The sequence below is a fragment of the Lissotriton vulgaris genome, chromosome 1_1 (genome assembly GCF_964263255.1).
Source record: "Lissotriton vulgaris chromosome 1_1, aLisVul1.2, whole genome shotgun sequence".
In the NCBI taxonomy this organism is placed as follows: domain Eukaryota; kingdom Metazoa; phylum Chordata; class Amphibia; order Caudata; family Salamandridae; genus Lissotriton; species Lissotriton vulgaris.
Window position 1 is genome coordinate 305,242,613 of NC_141685.1, and position 19,539 is coordinate 305,262,151.

General features: G+C 44.7%; 1 protein-coding gene across 1 annotated transcript in view; it reads right to left on the reverse strand.

Annotated features, from left to right (window-relative positions):
• Positions 1–8,592: 8,592 nt before the first annotated feature.
• The window catches only part of POMGNT1 (protein O-linked mannose N-acetylglucosaminyltransferase 1 (beta 1,2-)), a 227,840-nt gene continuing 216,893 nt past the window's right edge, over positions 8,593–19,539 (reverse strand). The window contains exon 21 of the mRNA XM_086952341.1: positions 8,593–12,026. Coding sequence (XP_086808467.1) covers positions 11,927–12,026 — 100 coding nt within the window. The 3' untranslated portion in view covers positions 8,593–11,926. The remainder of the gene's footprint in view (positions 12,027–19,539) is intronic.

Here is a 19,539-nt window from a genome sequence, read left to right on the forward strand (position 1 = left end):
AGATAGTAGTGCTTCATGAACATGTGCACTCGCAGACACGCCCCGATTTGACAGATGTCAAGAACAGGCACTGTGGGCCAAGCTAGTGTTAGAAGCCGTGATCCTGGCGGAACAAGACCTCACTCCTTCCGGAGACTGCTTCTTGGCCTAAGAATTGTATTGATTAATGCAGAGGACTATCCACCTTGACAAAGTTTCCTTCTCCAACGATTTAACTTTCTTTGCACTAAAATCCAGCAAAAAGCTGATCTTTCTCCTGTGGTCTCTGGTGTAATCGGTGACAAGCATAAGGCTCTTTTGAGGTCCAGCCGATGGAAGCTGTCCTCCCTTCCTCTTTCATAGAATGGCGCAGAGAGCGTTTAGAGGGAGATGGATTGCCCAAGTAAAAAGGAGTCACAACTCTTAACAAGAGGGCTGCTCTGGTCCTCGTCAACAGGTGTCTGGGAAAATAAAATGGTGTAGGGCAGCTGTATAGAAAGCCTCGGCAACAGGTGTCTGGGAAAATAAAATGGTAGAAAGCCTGGGGTTCAATCATCGAATGTAGCAGAAGAGATCGCACTGAGGAAGAGAGTTTTGAGTGTCAGAAGATGCAGAAAGCAGCCGTGCATTGGTTTGAAGTCCGTGCACGAGAAAAATCAGGACAAAATTAAGATCCCAATGTGATATCAAAAATAGTTTGTGAAGGGAACACTTGTCAACCTCTAAATAAATAGCATCATGACAGGTGACTTAAAAAAGGACAGATGGCCAAGAAAACACAAAAATGCTGAAAGGGCCAACGCAACCTATAATAGTATCCATTGAAAGTCCTTCTTGGGTCAAAGAAACAATAAAACATCGGACAGTCTGGCTTGTAAGGGGTCTATGTAGCAGACTTCACAGCAGGCCACAAATTTGGCCCAGTGTCTGGTGGAAATGGATTATGTAGAGAGATGCCTGGCAGCTAGAATGGCAATCTCAGGTGGTAGATTGAACACAGTCAACTGCCAGCATTTGATCTCCACAATGTAGGTGTAGATAAACAGGTTTGGGTGAAGAACCCTTCTCAGCTTTGGAGGCGTTATGCTATGTTATATTGACTTGTATAGTGCTCAGCTGCCCCAGCAAAGGGGCGTCCCGGAGCTTCTGGCAGCACAAACAACCGACTATGAGGAAGCTCAGCAAGACAGTATCCAAAAGCTCAGTTTAGGGGAAAGATATGGGTCTTGATTGCTTTCCTAAAGGCCAGTAGATCTTAAAGTTCTCGTATGTGTGGAGGTAATGAGTTCCACAACTTTGCTGCAACATAGCGGAAGGAGCGTCCTCCTGCTCGGCAGCGTTTGACCCGAGGTACACTGACCAAGTGTGGTTCCGCTGAGCGTAGTGCACGGAAAGGAACATATGAGGTCAAAAGGTTACAGAGTAATTTGGGGGTTGAGAGTTTTAGAATTTTAAAAGAAAGACAATGTTTTGAACTGAATTCGCTGGGCCATCGGGAGCCAGTGTAGCCTCCGGATGGTATCAGTGATGGAACAGAACCATGGAAGGCCAACCGAGGCTCTCACAGCCGCATTTTGAATGCGCTGCATCCGCATGATCTCGGCTTGATTGGCACCCAGAAGCAAAGAGCTAGCGTAGTCCAATCTTGACAGAACAGTGGATTGGACTATTAGCTGTCTAGTGGGTGCATCAAAGAACTTCAAGATAGGTTTAAGACCTTGAAGGATGCCAAAACATGTGGCTGCTACTTTTTTTGTGTGGAGACAAAAGCTAAGAGAGGAGTCCAGCCACACCCCTAGGTTTTTAACGTCAATCTTAGGCTACGGGGCTTTACCCAAAGCCTTGGGCCACCAGTGACTGCCCCATAAGTCAGTCCTCTTGCCGACCAGCAATACTTCAGTCTTATTTGCATTTAATTGCAAACAATTATATGTCATCCAGTCAGCCACAGCTGTGAGGCCACTTTTAAACCTGGAGACGTTCGGAGTTGATCCCTCCGTTAGTGCAACCACTAGCTGCGTGTCGTCCGCGTACGAGACTATAGTGAGGTCCCATTGCCTGGCGACCGCAGTCAGTGGCCGAACGTAGAGGTTGAACAACGTGGGACTCCATGCTGAGCCCTGGGGAACACCCTGCTTGATGATGTGCGCCTTTGATGAAAAAGGAGGAGTAGAGACGCGAAAGGTCCTTTCTGTCAAGAAGGATCTGAACCAAGTAAGAGCAAGGTCCCTAATCCCTACCTCCTCAAGCCGATGGAGCAGAATCTTGTGAGAGACCGTGTCAAAGGCGGCACTGAGATCCAACAGGATTAGTGCCGCCGTTTGCCTATGGTCAAGAGTGGTCCTCAGGAGCCGTCATGGCCAGAAGAGAGGTAAGAGACAGAAGATACTCCCAAAGCCGTAGCCTGATCAGAGAAAACAGACTCATGCTCAGATTTCGACCGTACCATGCTCTCCTAGCCCAATTTGGAGACACTAGGATGACTTGGACCCAGTCGTTCCTGATCCTCTTCAGAACTTAGGGCAGGAGAAGTAGAAGCAGAATGTCGTACCGGAGTTCTGTGCTCCACTCTAGCCTGAATGAGTCTCCTAGCGGGCATTTTTGGGAATTTCAACATGCATATGTTTTTACACTGCACATTCTCAATGGTGACAAAAAAAAGCCAGAGTTAACCCCACTGTTGGTAGATGCACTACACCACCTCAGGATGCAACCTCCATTCGTGATTGGTAACCGTCACTGGCTGAGCTAGTCTGCCCTGTTGCTTAAAGATCCTGCCAGGTCAGGAGACACCAGATGCTCTAGCAAATTATAGGAGGTGATGCACCACTTGGTACAGGTCCCAGGACCACAACCCTCCCTGGTCATTGCAGTACTACATGGTAGTGGTGTTGTCCATACAAACCTGCACCAACCTTCCCATGATGGATGGCAGGAAGCCCTTCAACATCAGTTGAATGGCCGACAGCTCCAACATATCGGTGGGGAGCCAGGTCTCTGCCGAAGATAACAGAACTTTGATCTCCACCTCTCCCAGATTACTGACCCAACACATCAGTACCACCTTTGTCACCATAATCACATCTGGGGAAGCGGTGAGTGGTCTGTGGCTGCTCTGGTTGCCATCAAGCAGCCACCACTGCAGATCTTTTGCAGTCTCCTCCAAAACCTTTGTGACATCCAACAGGTTTACTAGAAGCAGGATGCAGCAAGACTTCAGATCCTACCGCAGAGCCTGCATATGCCAACTGCCAAAGAGGACAACAGGATGCATGAGGCCAACAGGCATAGAAGTCTCAGAGATGCTCTTGCAGTAACACCATTACAATCCTTTATCTCGATAAGCAGAATAAATTTTAATATATGCAGCAGTGTGGCAAAGGGTATATATATATATATATATATATATATATATATATATATATATATATATATATATTCACACACACATACATATTGGGATTTCAGTTTAAAACAAAACAGGCACAAGCCATTACCCGCTCAAACATGTCCTCTTCTTACCATTATAGAACTTTCCATGTGGCACGAGGGAAATTATTTTAATATATTACCAATAATTGCAGAACAGTAATTACAGAACAGTAACAAACATTAAGTATTTTTTGGTACCAATATATGCTATAACCCCATTGTCAATATGAAATCGTAGACCCATAGGTCACACAAACAAGCATGAAAGATCTCCCTTACTTTAGGACCGCAGCACAAGCAGATTCAGTACTAGAGTTAAAAGTATGGTGAGAAACAAGGAAACAACATTACAAGTTTCACTAGTAGTGCAGACTGGGAGGTCCAGGATTGATTTGTATTGGGAGCTTTCCCACACTGCCGCTCGGTGCTGCTAGGAGGATGCTTGGAGGGGTTGCCGCGCATTGCACTATCCTCCGCCTTTGGTGGTGGTATTTCCTCTTTTGAAAGAGAAGACCTCAACATAAGAACACAACAGCCCAATGGGAGTGCACCTCCAACTTGGCACACTGTAGTGGTTGGCTTTGACATGGTTCTATATTGTGGTCTATTGCTTTGGCTCCTGCAACCTACACTTACGTATATTTCACTCTGCCCCACTCCTTGCATTCTAGGACATCTCCCTGCTGCCTGCACTTCCCCTCTAAATGGTATTTTCTTTTAGTTTTTATGCAGTACACAGCTGAGGATCATGACCTTCCCATAACACCAAGAAGAGCTGAAAAGTTGGCAGCCGTGTGAACCCATTCACACCCACACTTACAGAAACATTCGTGCAGCACCACTAGTGCCGGAGAGCTTTCGTTATATGTTGTAAATTCCTGCTCCCAAAGAGCTTTCTTCCCAGCACTACTTAAGCTTGCATACATCTGCTCAATAAACAAAGACCAAAATGAATGACAATGCAATGTTTATTCTAGAGTACCTGTACTTTCCCCCTGACTTCGATTAAAGTTGATTCACTTCAAAATATTATTCATAATGTAGTGTGGAAAAGGAAACAGACTGTACTCAACATGCAAGTGCCACATGCATGAACAAAACCAAGGAAAACATTACATTTTTAATTTTTTTTTATTGACAATATTGACATTGTCGATTGAATGTGCACTCAGATATTATTTTCTCTTCACTCATTCTTAAGAAAAATGTAACAAAAACAGACATTGCACTTTTTAGCGAAAGTGGTACAAAATAATGGTATAGTCCAGGCGACGTCTGGTCGCTGGTTTTACAGTAGCTTCAGTGTTTCTGATACATTGTCAAACTCATTAAAAAGAAATTCTAAAACACATTTGCTGGGATAAATATTCGGCTCAATAGTCCGTACTATACAAGGTACATTTCGGAATCATGTTGTCATGTTTTTTCCGCCACCATCTTACTAGCAATTTACATTTTTACACGCACATAAAACCTATGTCCCTTTAATTTATATTTGTTAAAAATCAGACGGATTGCCATATTGGACCTAAAAAGAGGAAAACAAACGGTAATTTTCACTTTGTTTGGTAAAAATAAATATCATAGGGGGTTAAAACTTTGTTTTGCAAAATGGTGGTAAGGGATGCCTGTGCCAATCAAACACGATATGAGCCAACTATCCATTGTTCCTTGGGCAAAAAGAATAAATCAACAGAGATATAGAAGGTCTGTTGCGACTCAGAATATGAAGTCACTGGTTTTATTAAAAACCAACAGGGCGATATGCAGAGGAGCACTTTAAAAATCCTCTTAAATAATGAGGGAGAGGGGAAAATCAAAGCTATGCCATTTATTTACAAGTGAAGGTCAAAATATTCTTTAGCTTATTTCACATATTTCATATTAACAATGATCTCTCACACACACACACACTCACCTCCTAACACCAATACATAAATATTAAACATAACGATAAGCTTCATTCACTGCCAATACATCTGTAACACTATAAAAAAAGCAGATCAGGAGTATGGTAACAGAACAGTCACAATTAAGTTAAAAAAACAAAATACACATTTACAGGTACATATTAGAAAACAAAAGGGGATGCTGAAAAATAGGTGTAAATTATTTCAGCTGCGATTTCCTTTTGATATATAGAGTCTAAAGTGAGGGTGCATTTTTTTTAATCCAGTGTTGGATGTCTATAGCAGACTATCCTCAAAGATAAAGGGACGGGCAATGTAATACATTCAGTTACGAAAATATACCAATAATTTCACTTTTGATAAATTACACCAATGATCGATTTTTCTTAAACATTTATGAAATGTCTCTGGACTAGAATACTCGATACATGTACTTAGCAATGAAGTAAAAAAAAACTCCAAATAATACTCAGGAAACACTTGTGAGGAGTGTTCTCATGAAAGTTTTCGGCAGTGTCAACAAGTCACTGTCCACCACTGAAAGTGACCATAACAGATCATAAAAAGTGAAGCAACTTATTGGGTTTCTGGAAAAAGTACCTATGATTCATTTGTTCAGACTGGGACAGGTTTATAGGGGTACAATATGTAAATTGAGCATAATCTAAGGTATACATATAGGAGCAGGGCTCCACAGTAACATGTATTAAAGAAATTACTGATAAAGTGGGATAGATGGAGAACAGGATCAAGAACCAGATAGTGAAACTGAAAGGTAAAGAGAGGAGTAGAGAGAGCTACAGAAAAACTGAGATATCTAGTGAGAGAGACAGAGAGAGAGATAGATAAAGACAAACACACAGAATGATGGAGTGATAGTGTGATAAAGAGGGAGAATCTCAAAGTAAAAGCAAGAGAAATATACAGACCTAAAGACAGGCAAACAAATACTGAAAGAGACAGCGACTTAAAGCAATAGAGGCCGGACAGATACATAGAACTTACTCCGCAGAGAGGAGAGGGCTGCTTTCAAGCAGGGAAGGCACATAGTGTAAAATCAAAGCCATGTAATACAGGTTTGGTTAGTGAAGGATAACATATGAATACTGTTCTGTCAAACGACTTTGCAGTAGACTGGAAAATGGAATCCTTCAACCTATTCTGTAAATCTAGAAGACACCGATCGCAATCTAGCATAGAATTTCCACCATGCAATCTAGCCGATGTAAACGTACTATCCTGCCATAACACTAAATTTGGAGTGTTTAATAAGTGCTTACAATGTTCACATTTAAGGTGACGGAGGCAAATGAATCATAACAGTTACCCCAGAATGATGTGATGTGGATAATTGGAAAACTGGGGTTAAGTGTCATAAGGTGCGGCACACAATAACCAATAGGCCACATCTCCTTCGAACAACAACAAGTGCAAACTTTGTAAATTACGGGTTTGTTGTTGTGGATTAGGAGGTTATATTAACAGCTTGTAAATTAGAAGTAAGATATTGAGGTGCAGACAGATCACATCATTTGTGTATGTTCACGGAAATTACTTATAATAGCTAGTTTTTAATAAAGAGATTCATACTGCACGCTCGCTGTTTCAAAGTGCTGTAAATAGCATATGTTACGGTCACACAATTTAAAGGTACACGTTCTACCAACCTTGGAAGGATGGAAGGTTGAATCTGCCATGCCACTATTTCAACTGGTGAATTTCATACTACTGCTAAGGTCAGCGCCGAGCTTCACCTCACAATGTACCTCTATACAGCTTTATTTAACTCCTAACCCTTCGCCCCTCTCGCTTTCCTTACTATGAGTCTTCTCAGACAGCCAATTGCCAAGCCAAATACAAAATAAAAGACACCCCTCGCCCAGAAGACTCATGTTTTATTTCCTATCTGTTCTGTTCCTGTAAAAGACACCCCTCGCCCAGAAGACTCATGTTTTATTTCCTATCTGTTCTGTTCCTTTAAGGAAAACTGGCTGCATTAAAAAAAAAAAAACGCTTTATTGAAAAGCAGTCCGAGACATGGAGGTCTGCTGAGCCCAACAGACCACCATCCCTGGGAGGGCCAGCCATTCCCATTGGGGTCGCAAATTGCGAGTGGCTCATTAATATTCATGAGTCAAGGAATTTTACGACCCGCTTGGGAATCGCAATCAGTGTCTCCGACACGGTTGTACATAGCATTTTGTGAGTCGCAAATTGCGAGTTGCCATTGTGATGCAATTTGCGACTCGCAAAATGCTTGGTGGTACATCTGGCCCTTTACCCATCCACAGCAGACTTGTTCAACGATAAAGTCATTTGTGCAGGATGGGGTTTCTTTTGGATTAAAGATTTATTCCTAGCATTGGAAAACAAATAGCTTCTATTCAAGCTTTTAGAACTTCTTGGATGCAATCTTCTGGATCCAAGTGCAGTAATTTTCAGTGTTTTTAAGGAGCTGCAAATTTTGTATCCTGCCCCTCCACATCAGTATCAGTCTTGGGATTTGTTGTTGGTTCTAGAGGCATTAAAATCGTCACCATTGGAGCCTCTGTATAAGATTGGTATTTCCTTAGTTGCTAGGATACTGGGGAAGATGGCTGCAGCTACTTCTAAGCATATTTTCTGCAGGATCTTTGAGGATAGGCTGGTCTTGAGTTTGCTTTCTTCTTTCTGTCCACAGGTTAATTCACCTTTTTATCGGGAAAAGGATGTACTCCTTCTGCAGTTTTTTTCCTGCTATGCTGTGTATAGAGAGGACGAGCAGCTGCACAATTTTGTTGCTAGGAGGGCTCTCCTGATATACCTTGAAAGAGTAGCACTCGTGTTCGACAGCGAGTCATTGTTTGTTAATTTTGAGCCTGCCCAGAAGGTTTGTAAGCTGGCTGTGGCTTTCTTAAGTTGCTGGGTTAGGTCTCTTATTGCAATGACATTACGTCGGGAGTTTCTCGTCTCCGAGTGGTACCTAGAGCAGGTTGACTTGCGGTATGTTTACCTCGATGGCTGAGATCCTCTATTAGAGAGATTGGTAGGGCAGCAACTTGGGCTTCCCCAACTACTTTCATTAATCACTACAGGATTGTTCAAGACATTGAGTTGGAGGATGATTTTGGTTCAAAGTTCTTAACCCCTTCAGTGCGGCGCGAATTTTCGCGCTGTGCTGAAGGTTCTAATGAGCCTATCGGCTCATGACGGAACGGTTCCGTCATAAGCACAGCTCAACCGACGCTCATGAAGGAACCGTTCCGTCATGAGCATGGAAGGGGTTAAGCTGTAGTCATGTAACCTCTAGGACCAGGAGATGTGAAGCTGTGCAGGTCTTCCACTTTGTATGAAAGCTGTAGTAATGTAAGCTCTAGGACCAGGAGTTGTGAAGCGGTGCAGGTCTTCCACTTTCTATGAAAGCTGTAGTAATGTAACCTCTAGAAAGAGGAGTTGTGGAGAGGTGCAGGTCTTCCACTTTCTCTGAAAGCTGTAGTAATGTAACCTCTAGAAAGAGGAGTTGTGGAGCGGTGCAGGTCTTTCACTTTCTATGAAAGCTGTAGTAATGTAACCTCTAGGATGAGGAGTTGTCTTCCACCATCTATGAAAGCTGTAGTAATGTAACCTCTAGGACCAGGAGTTGTGGAGCGGTGTAAGTCTTCACATTTACCCGATTATTAATCATATGAAGTGGAAGTGAATTCTCTTAATCTGGGTTTGCATTATATCATAACAGGGCCATGCCAGGAAACGTTGTGCGTGTAAGGAGACATCACACTTTTGGCAAGCTCAAAGCTTGACGTCTTCCACTTCACCTCGCCGGATGCAAGGAGATGGCCAATGTTTGATGAGTTTGAACTTGGGGTTGAAGGGGGGGGGGGTTGTTGCTCTAATATGATTATTTGAATCTAATATAGGTATTTACACTCTGACCTGGGGATTGAGTGCTATCAAAGAGGCTCCAGGGCCCCTACTGTCGCCCTCTTGATCTGCTAGTATACAAGCAGTAGAGTAAGAATGAGCTGGAGAACTGCAATATTGCCAATACCTGTTGAGCAAAATAAAAGTCACATGTAGAATATTCAGTTTGATGAAGTATACCCCATAAGTTTGCAGTGAAACAATTTGCTGTGCATACAAATGTATTAAACATAATCTGTGAAGCAGCAAAGAAAGTCTTAAATGTACTATTTGATCTCAGTTCTAAGTTGTTCGGTCTATAAAAGGAGTACAAGCATTATCTTGACAGTTCTGTGTTAGATTAACACATTGGTAGACATCCTTGTGCACATTCTAGTGTGCAATTATTTAGAAGCCTGTAATGCAGGATGCCATGAGTAGGCCACAGGGATTTGACCAGAGCTTTGGGTGAAGTGAGGAGTTCTCCTTCTCATTTCAGAATCTCTAGCATTAAGCAGTTGAACACCTGAAATGGACCACCATGGCCACTATGATACTAAATTTAGCCCGAATCAGTCAGTAAACCATAAGAGGAAACACACACATTTGTCTTGCATAAATGAGCAGCTATGACCACTTAATATTAGGTGAACATATTCCTGAGAGTTTGTAATGTAAGGCCTCTATGAAGTTTACTTAACCCCCATCATCTGCAGAGCTCGTCTTATTGATAGCCTTGTCAACATGAAACTTATAGTGACAGATATTTAATGCAGATTATGAACAGGAGTACTAGGAGCTCTTGCACAGCTGCCTAATAATAAGACTTGCTCTATTCTTCAAGTCAAGAACTAAGCTTCGTTCACTGGACTTCCCAAATGGAGTACTCGAGAACATGCAGCTATCAACTGCGCCCCAACAAAAGTAGCGCATAGGCATAACCGATGTTCATACGCATCAACAGTTCCTGAACTGCTGGCGGCGGAAAGCTTTTCTGCTCTATAGACCAAAATACTAGCCCTCCAACTAATCTACTCTGATGTCAGTAATGCAACGCACATTTATTTTAGTGGACACAAACCTAGGGATAGCTAGATTTTATTGATCCAGGTAGGTTTATAATCATGAACACATTACAAATAGAGCTTGTAGGAAAATAGTAGCACATCTACAGCCAGGATCTGCATTTAAGCTTGATGATAGTGAAACAATGTAACTCAAAGGGTCCATTAAAAAAAAATAGTAGTGGTTGTGACATCAGCTACAAAGGCAGATGTTCACACACAGTGTATGCTCTCTTGTGAGAGTCAATGCGCTGGAAGTCTTCCCAGTAACTCACATGGTCATAGTACAAAGAATACTTTACAATCTGCCTTGAGAGGATTTCACTTTAAAAGACTCGGGTAATATACACAAGTCTATGCTGTAACAACTACTTCCCAGTGCCTTCACAAGTACATATTCAACTACATCAGAAGATGCTGTTTACCAATAGAATTGCTAACTGTGCAGCAGGGTGAAGAGGCCAGTAACAAAATGAAACCTGCAATGTAGCCTGAACACAACATCATCAATACAATCGCTGCCAAAAAATAAATAATGCCTGGTATAACAAAGAATTATCCTCAATTGAACTGCAAATTAATCAACAAATAGTTATCAAAGAAACTGTAGTGTGACTGCTGTACTTATTTAAGTCTACGCTGATCAACAGTACCATCGAAAATGGGCATGACAAGCGAAGAGGGAGCACACGCAGCAGAGAGCACAACCAAATGTGATGTCCTATGCTAGGCAATGGCTGTGCCGAAAAGCAATATTATTTGTATATAAACCTAAAAACTCTGTTTAAAAATCGATAAAACCAAAGCTTTTTCTGGTGGGCCTCATCAGGGGGTGCAATATCACTCACTTGACACAAGTGGAACCAGACAAATCACAATATTGGATTTTAGTCATGGGACAAAAGCAGCACCTACATGTAAAATGCTTAACAGTGGTCAGCTAGCGAGCAAACACAAAGCTGCAAAACGATACGGCCCCAAAGCGTCATGGAGTAAGAGTCTTGGCTACCCCAGATTATCAAGGCTTGAGTTGGTGCCAAGCTTGAAGAAAATGCACAGTTTTTTCTTAAGTGTCTACAAATTGTTAAAGATAATCCGTTGAGTCCAGAAGATAATGGTCAGGCTGTATTTCTGTACATGGATTTGCTTGGGCACATTAGTTTCAAGTCGGTACCTTGCAGCTCAATACATGTTCTGCTAAAAATATACTCATTCTGACCAAAAAACCCGTTCAGTAGGAAACGTACCATATTATGCCCTATGATTGTTTTGATTGGCCTAGGTCAAACAGTGTTGAGCACCTCTTCTGAAACATGAAGCACGATAGAAGCCATAAAATGGCTCTTTGTTTGGGCAAAAACAGAAGCAAAAAAAAACAACAAGTTAACGAACAGTCCACCTTGAGTTACAAAAAGTAAAATTTTCTGTTTACAAAAATACTAATCGGTGGCCTAAATTCTTCCAAACCTCAGTAGTCTGACATCGGATTATCAGGGCAGGCAAGTCAGTATTCCTTGCACTCCAGTAGTGCTGGACATGCTCCCGTCAGATATTCCTTACTTCTGAAGTGAAGTACATAGTACCCATAGTTGACACTGTTATTAGATCATGTTTGTTTTGCTCAGTTCAAAGTGCAAATGGAAATTCTGCCCCACCTCTGCCTCATGTCTGCTCTGCTGCTCCCACAGGGGCAGCTATGGCTACCTCTTCCTTTGGAGGCGGTTCTATATAAATTGGTGTCACAGAGGAAGGTTTCTTCACCCTGAAAAACAAAACATACCAGTCAGTCCCATATTCATCAACACCATAATTTAATACAACAGTGACACAAGCATGTGTATGTAGGGATCTATATGTATTTCGGCTCTGCAAATACTGAAATTTAAGTGAAAGTTTACCTACCTAATACAACTTTCAGAGCATGAGTCCCATCCAGCAGAACAACAGATTTAACATTTATGAAAATTTGAGAAAAAACTTGAGTGCATAAACTGTTTGGCAATATTCAGTGCCAACTGTGGAATTAAGATACAGTGAATGTTTGTTACAAAATACACAGGATTAGCCCAGTTTTCAAATAGTGGTAATTTGTTGATCGCTTTGAACATCTTTGTAGGATACTGGGCTTCTGTTGCAGTATCCTCCCCCACTCCCCCTCAACATGTTGGGCTCCTTTTTCAGCTGCTGGATGCTGATTTTCGACTTTGACAGTGTACTGAGTGAGGCTTGCTAACCAGCCCTCAGTGCTGGTGCTCCTTCCTTAAAAGGAAGTGATGTCTGATTGTTTTACAACTGGCCACAGACTTTAGTACCCCTGTAAGTCACTAGTAAATGGAACTGCTGATATCTAGGGCATGAATACTAAAGGCGGTTCTTAAGGGCTCCAGTATATCTTATGCCTCCTTAGGGGACCCTCGCACACAGATATGCCCCTGTAAGGTCCAGTTCCAATGAAGGATATTACAAGGGAGCAGGGAAGCCATCTTAAGATATGTACTGGGCACTGGTCAAAATGAGTTTCCTCTGGGAATGTCCACAGATATATTGGACCCAAAAGCTAGACAACATTGACCGCCATCTAGATACCTTCTCAGATTTCCCTCGTATACTTTATTAGGTCTACCTAACTCTCTCACTTATCCCCTAAAACCATTACAGGGCCAGCAAATTGGAATTGCCCTGGGTGCAGCTTTACAAAATATACTTACGCACTGGGGAACGACACACACCTACTCACTGGGTTGGCTCCACCGCCTGTATGTCCTCGGGATGGAAAACATACTTTCCACTACAAACGGGCATCATATGGGGTCCTCTGGAAGCCATACAGACCTCTTCTAGCCCAAAAATTTCGAGAACTGACTTGTCCTAAATACCTCCGAACACTGCGGCTCGCTGAAGTAACTGCCACTTCCGTCTCAGGGACAGATTCATAAATTAACATAGAGCTGTGAAGAATATAGTTACAGAGTCAACTGAGTGCTTGGGAGTGGGTGAGGGAGGTGTTTTCATTATTCTGTTATTATTTACAGTAGCTGCACCTTGTAGATTGATGAAGCTGTATATTAAAAAGGCATTTATCCTACAAGTTGGCATAAATGAATAAAAAGATTTAAACCACAAAATGAGTTTTCCAGCTACATAATAAGTTTACTGAAATCTATGGTGTTTGGTATCAAACACCTGCATTAATAAATCCAAAGTGATACCAGTGATGGATTTATTAATACATGCACCCAGAGGCTTCCTTAAAGGTACGTCCTGAACCCCACTAGTCCTCCAGTGTGCTGGCTAACTGGTTCTGTCCAGCCTGCCATCGAAGACGCTAGGAGAGGAGAGCCCTACTCTCAGAGGTCAGAAACAATGCCTGCTCTGGCAGGAGGTGTTTACTCCAACAGGATGGCTAGTAAATTAGCATGTGAATTTAGGCACCTTCAAAGAGCACCACCCTTTGATATGCGAACCTGGCTTCCCCCAGACCTGGATGATGCTCCACCCCCCCTACCCTGAGGTCCATTAGGTACCAGGATAGGAGGGAAAATTAGCTATACAAGAGGCTTGTTAAATTGTCACGCCGGACCCATCTCTAGGGTGGGAAGCCTGAAGTGAACACGAAGATAGGAATTTCACCATCTTCTTTGTGATGGAATTAGGGATTCTGGGAGAGGGTGATGCCCACTCCTCAAAGGAAGTGGCCATCTAGGATGTGTAGTGACCCCAAGGGTACGGTGCCCATTGGCTACTATCCTTCACCCTCCTTAATTCTCCTAAATTGAGTATTTAGCCCCCCCCCCCACACCAGGAAATAAGATTTTACTACTGAGAACAGAGAAAGAGAAAAGTAGGACCAAAGAGAGAGCACACTGAAGACCTGCGCCAAAGATTGGCACAAAACCTGCCCGGCTGCTTGCCCTTCGACCATCACTGGACTGCCTTCGCCAAAGGATGGACACTCTTCCAAAAACCGTGGGAGGACTGCCCAGCACCTCAACACCTGGAAAAGATCTCCCTTGGAGTAGAGGAGCTACTCTCCTACATCTGCAGGCACCGTAAAGCATCTGTTGGTCCACCGTGTTGCCAGCCATCGGGCTCTCCAGAGCAGCCTTACAGGGTTTAGAGACACCAGGACTTTGAGGACCCGCCCAGCACCAATACCATGGGTACTAACGCAGTTGCAGCAACAAAGACTTCTTGGTGTTCCAGTCTGGATTCCAATTGCATCAGCAAGACCTTTCGTCGAGAGACTGTCACCCTTCTGCCTTGTTTTGCCTCTTCACCAAGAGACAGAGTGAGTCTCTGACAGACCGCAACGAAATTCCTCAAAGCACCCCTGCACCTATGCCCCATAGCCCGAGTCCGAGGGAGGCAACACTGACAACATTGTCCTGAGACCCTCTGGAGTTAAGCTCAACCTTGGGCTTGGCCAGACTGGTCCCCCAGTAAATACCTGCAGTCGGTTTCTGAAGGAACCGAGAACCATGAAAGTCTTTAGTGACACGACCCTGACGGACAAAGCCCCACTGAACACAAGCCCCTAATCAGAGTTCAAGTACACCAATGGTGTCCCTGCGTGTCCAAGACCCTCAAGACATGAGCCCTCACTGTGAGAAATTGGCTCTTTTGACATGGTTAGCCCCCCACTTTTTGTCTTGAAAATGAACGATTTGGGGCTACTGAGAGCAGACCACAGGCGGGTGGTAGAACGAGTCACCATCAATGAGAGCGACATTATTGAAATGAGGCCAAAACTGTCCACCACAGAAGATAAGCTGGCAGAGATGGAAACGCGGGTGCACACCGTGGAGCTCAGAACGAAGGACGCTGAAAAAAGGTTGCATTGTAATAATATGAGGGTCATGGGCCTCCCGAAAAAGTCAAAGAGGTCAACCTGATCGAGTATCTAGAGAGGTGGATCACTGCGAATGTGTCGAGGAGGGCCTCTCCCCTTACATCGCCCTGCAAAGGGCCCAGAGGGTGCCAGCGAGGCATCCCACCTGGGGGATCCCCATGTCCGGTGGTGGCGCAGCTACTGTTTTACAGAGACCATGTACTTAGTCAGGCCTGACTTAAGGGTCAACTGGTGGTGGAAAACAGCACAGTCCGAATTTCTCACGAGCAGTTAAAAAGCAAAGAGCATCCATCATGGAGGGAAAAAGGAAACTACACCAGTTAGGAATACAGTATTCAATGGTGGTCCCAGCCAAACAGAGTGGCAACAACAACTGGGACATGGTTCCTCAATACGCCACATGAGGCGTGGGTTTGGATCGAACAGCATGCACCCCCCAGGAAAGACAGGCGGGAGAGGAAAATGGACAGTCCGAGAAAGGGGAGGAAAGTCTCTGGCTGCCCCCTCTGAAGCAGAGAAAAAGCGAGAAAGGGAAAGGACAGAGGCGGCGATAGCTTCTCTCAGTGCGCTAGCGACTGGAGAAACATCATTGCTGGCAAGGGAGGAATCCAGGGACTCCGACTCAGACCACAGCTCCAGCACGGTGGAGATACTGGTGGTGACCCCCAGATCGGCAGATGAAATTATATGAATAGCAGACATGCAAGTATAAAAGGGGGGGATGAGGGAGGGAGGGGGGGCCAGGTGGGTCCAATGGCAATACTGCACTACACAGACCCAGTGACCCCTCAAATTGCACGAATAAGTAGTTCACTGGATTTGAGGGGAGGGGGGTGAGAGTCTGGCGGGATCGGGAGGACTTTGCTCGCCCTCAGATTGTGTGTCCTGTACAGTCACTCTAGTCTTTACTTCTTGTAACCTATTGCATAATTACACAAAGTTTGAATGTGGGAAGAGCCACTCACTTGTCCTGGGGTGCGGGGGTTTTGGGGGGTATAAAGTTCTTAGTTGGAGCCCATTGCTTTTTGTTTCGCCATTTGCTTGCAGGGAGGGGCTCATGTAGGGGGTGGATTGCACCAATGGGTAGTTGCATGACATACAATTTTATGTCCTGGAATGTCAGGGGGATGCAAACTATGAGGAAGAGACATAAAATATACTCCTATCTGAACAGGAGGCCGTCCATATTGCCCTGCTACAAGAAACTCTGATCCTGGCCTCGGAGGGGGCACGTTACATCATAGATGGTGGGGCAGACCTACTACACCTCATTTTCAGCATTCACCAGAGGGGTTCTGATCTGGATGAGAGCAGGAGTCCCCTTCCAGCACACGGGAGAAAGAGCTGATCAGGAGGGCCGCTACCTAATATTCACAGGCAGACTAGATGGCCAAGAAGTAACAATAGTTAATTTATATGGACCTAAAACAGACCATATTGCTTCCATGAATAAGAGGTCTGCCATTTTAGTTCCCTTCACGATGCACTCCATTATCCTGTGGGGAGATTTTAACAGTGTAGCTGACCCCAGCGCACAACTGCTCCCATCCCCCACTTAGTAACGCCCCAGTCAATAGGGAAGCAATGGCCTTCACAGAGTGGCAGACCTGGTGAGAGCTGGAGGACACATGGAGACATACGCACCTGATGGATTGGGAATATTCTCACTTCTCACACGTTTGTGAGATGCACATTCAGTAGGATAACTTCCTGTGTTCTCCTAAAACACATGCCCTAGTACAGGGGGTGGAAACCTTGACCCACACAATTTCTGATCACAATCCAGTCCCGATACGAATAAAATGGGGGTCAAGACACCAGCCCATCCCCACCTGGAGACTAAAACCAGAAGCGATGGAGGACCAGGTCTTCCTCAAGGACACTAGGTCACATAACACACTTTTTTTTTAAAACAACGACACAACAGAATCCAAACTGATAGACTGGGACAGTAATTTGGGGCCAGTGCATTGCAACGTCCATTGGGGTGTGTGAACGTTCGCAGGAGACATGGTAAGTGCAGCACGAGAGCTATGGGAAATGAAGGAACAGAGGCCAGGACGCCCAGCGATACGACAGGAGCGAGAAGGTTGCCACCCAGGAGGAATGACTGAGGTGTTTCGATTATAAAAAATACATGGAACACACCCATGAGGAAAGGGATAATGCAGGTAGCCTGTTGGCCTGGCTAATCAGACTCACAGAGGCAATACTATAGTGGAAATAGCAGATCAGACCGGACATACCCTATATACACAGGCAGAGATAAACTGCAGTTTTCTGGAATTTTATAGGACTTTATACAAAAGCTCTCCAAGACCTGGGAAGGGTGGGGGGGAGTGGGTGATGATGGACTTCCTGGCTCACCTCCCACTCCCACCCTGACAGACGAGAATGCAGATTTACTGGGGGAAGATATTATGGAGCATGAAATAAGTGGCCATTAAAGGACTTGCCAGTGGCAAAACCCCAGAAACAGATGGGTTCCCTGCTGAGTTCTATGCCTCATATGTGGAGGAACTTGCTCCACGACTATTAAGGCTGTATGCAGTGGCCAGAGAGGAGGGAGTCCTCCCCAAGACTACACGCAAGGTGCTAGAAGTCCCACTGCTTCAACTGGGTAAATCGCCCCTAGAATGCATGGCTTAGAGGCTGTTAATGCTTAATTTGGACTTTAACATTTTGAGTAAGCTGCTAGCGACCAGAGTCCTCCCCTTTATGACTACTCTTGTCCACCCAGTCCAGGCAGGGTTTATCCTGGGAAGAAATGCGGCCTTTATCATTAGACGACTGCTATCTATACTAGAGGTGAGCGGGCGGAATGGGGGAGAAGGTGCTGTTTTTGCGATAAACAAAGAGAAGGCTTTTGATAACCTTGAATTGGGGTTTCTGTATGCTGTGTTGGAGCAGATGTGGATTGGTCAGGGTTTTTATATGATGGGTGCAGCTGCTGTATGCAGAACCGCCTGCTAGGGTGCTAACGGGTCACACAATCTCGGAGCAGTATCAGGGTGAGAGGGGAACACTCTTCCCCCCTGCTATTCGCTCTGGCTATGGAACCTCTGGCGTGCCTAGCCCGAACAGGCGGTAGATACCTAGGACTGCAACTGGGAAGGTATACCCATCACATTTCACTGTATGCTGATGATCTACTCTTGTTCCCGAATGACCTGGAAGGGAAACTGAGAGGGGCCTAGAACATGATGGTGGAGTATGGGGAGCTGCCAGGGCTCAGAGTAAATTGGCAGAAGTTGCATCTCTTCCCATTGAAGGACGACAGAGCCCCACTGGATGTATTGGGGGACCTAGTGTGGGAACCTCGCTGCTTAAAATAGTTATAGTTTATCATTCCCAAGCAGATATTCAAGAGGGGCACATATTAGGGATGGTGAGCTCTTTAAAAGACAGCATCACCTTCTGGGGGACTCTCCCTATATCTGTTGCTGGCAGGGTAGGCTTACTAAAGATGGTGGCTCTCCTGAGATTAATGTCTTTTTTCACCACTCTGCCTGAATGGATACCGAAAGCACGGTTCACAGAACCAGACTCATACATGACATCAGTCATATGGGGGACGGGACGGTGGAGGGTGGCCTTGGCAACCCCAAACGACCGACAGAAGAGTGGGGTACTAGCTGTCCCCGACTTTGAATCATACTATCTGTTGGGGCAGCTACAGAGGTACATGCAATGGATAGCGGGGAGACTGACACAAAAAGGAGAAATAGTGTCGTTTACCAATGAGTGTGACAAGCACCTACAAACCCTTTCGAGGGTTCGGGGAACACAACAGGAGTGTACAAATGAATAAAAGTGATACAGCGGTGCAGGGGAAGGTGCCTCCAGAAGACACAAATTGGACAGCCTTATTCACCGGATCTTCCAATGACGATGCTCCAGGTGCTGCCACATGGGGGACAATGGAGGGGCCTGGAGGATTGGATACAGTCAGGGGCTACCAGATTGGGAGACCTGTATAGAGATGAGGAGCTCCTGCCGTTAGAGACATTTCAAATGGACCGGGACATCCCCAAGGCCAGTTCTTGCTCCACAGAGAGGTTATGGCGGCTACTCAAGGACCATGGGGAATGGGCACCTTGGAACCTAAAACCACTTCACTTGTGGATATATAGAAATGGTGGGGGCACTATAAAGGCAGTCACCTGCCTTTGCAGAGCGATTGGTAAGGACTCCCTCCAACCCCCGACAATACTGAGGGATCACTGGACGGTAGCCCTGGGCATTCCTATGGAAGATAATGACTGGGAGAACATATTTAGCAAGGATCGCTAAGTTTTCGAGGCACGCTCGCTTCCGACTGATTAATTTCTACGCTCTACATCTAGCATATCTCAACCCAGAACATATCAACCGTTATTTCCACTGGGAAGATGTGGGGTGCCCGCGATGTGGGAAATCGGGGAGG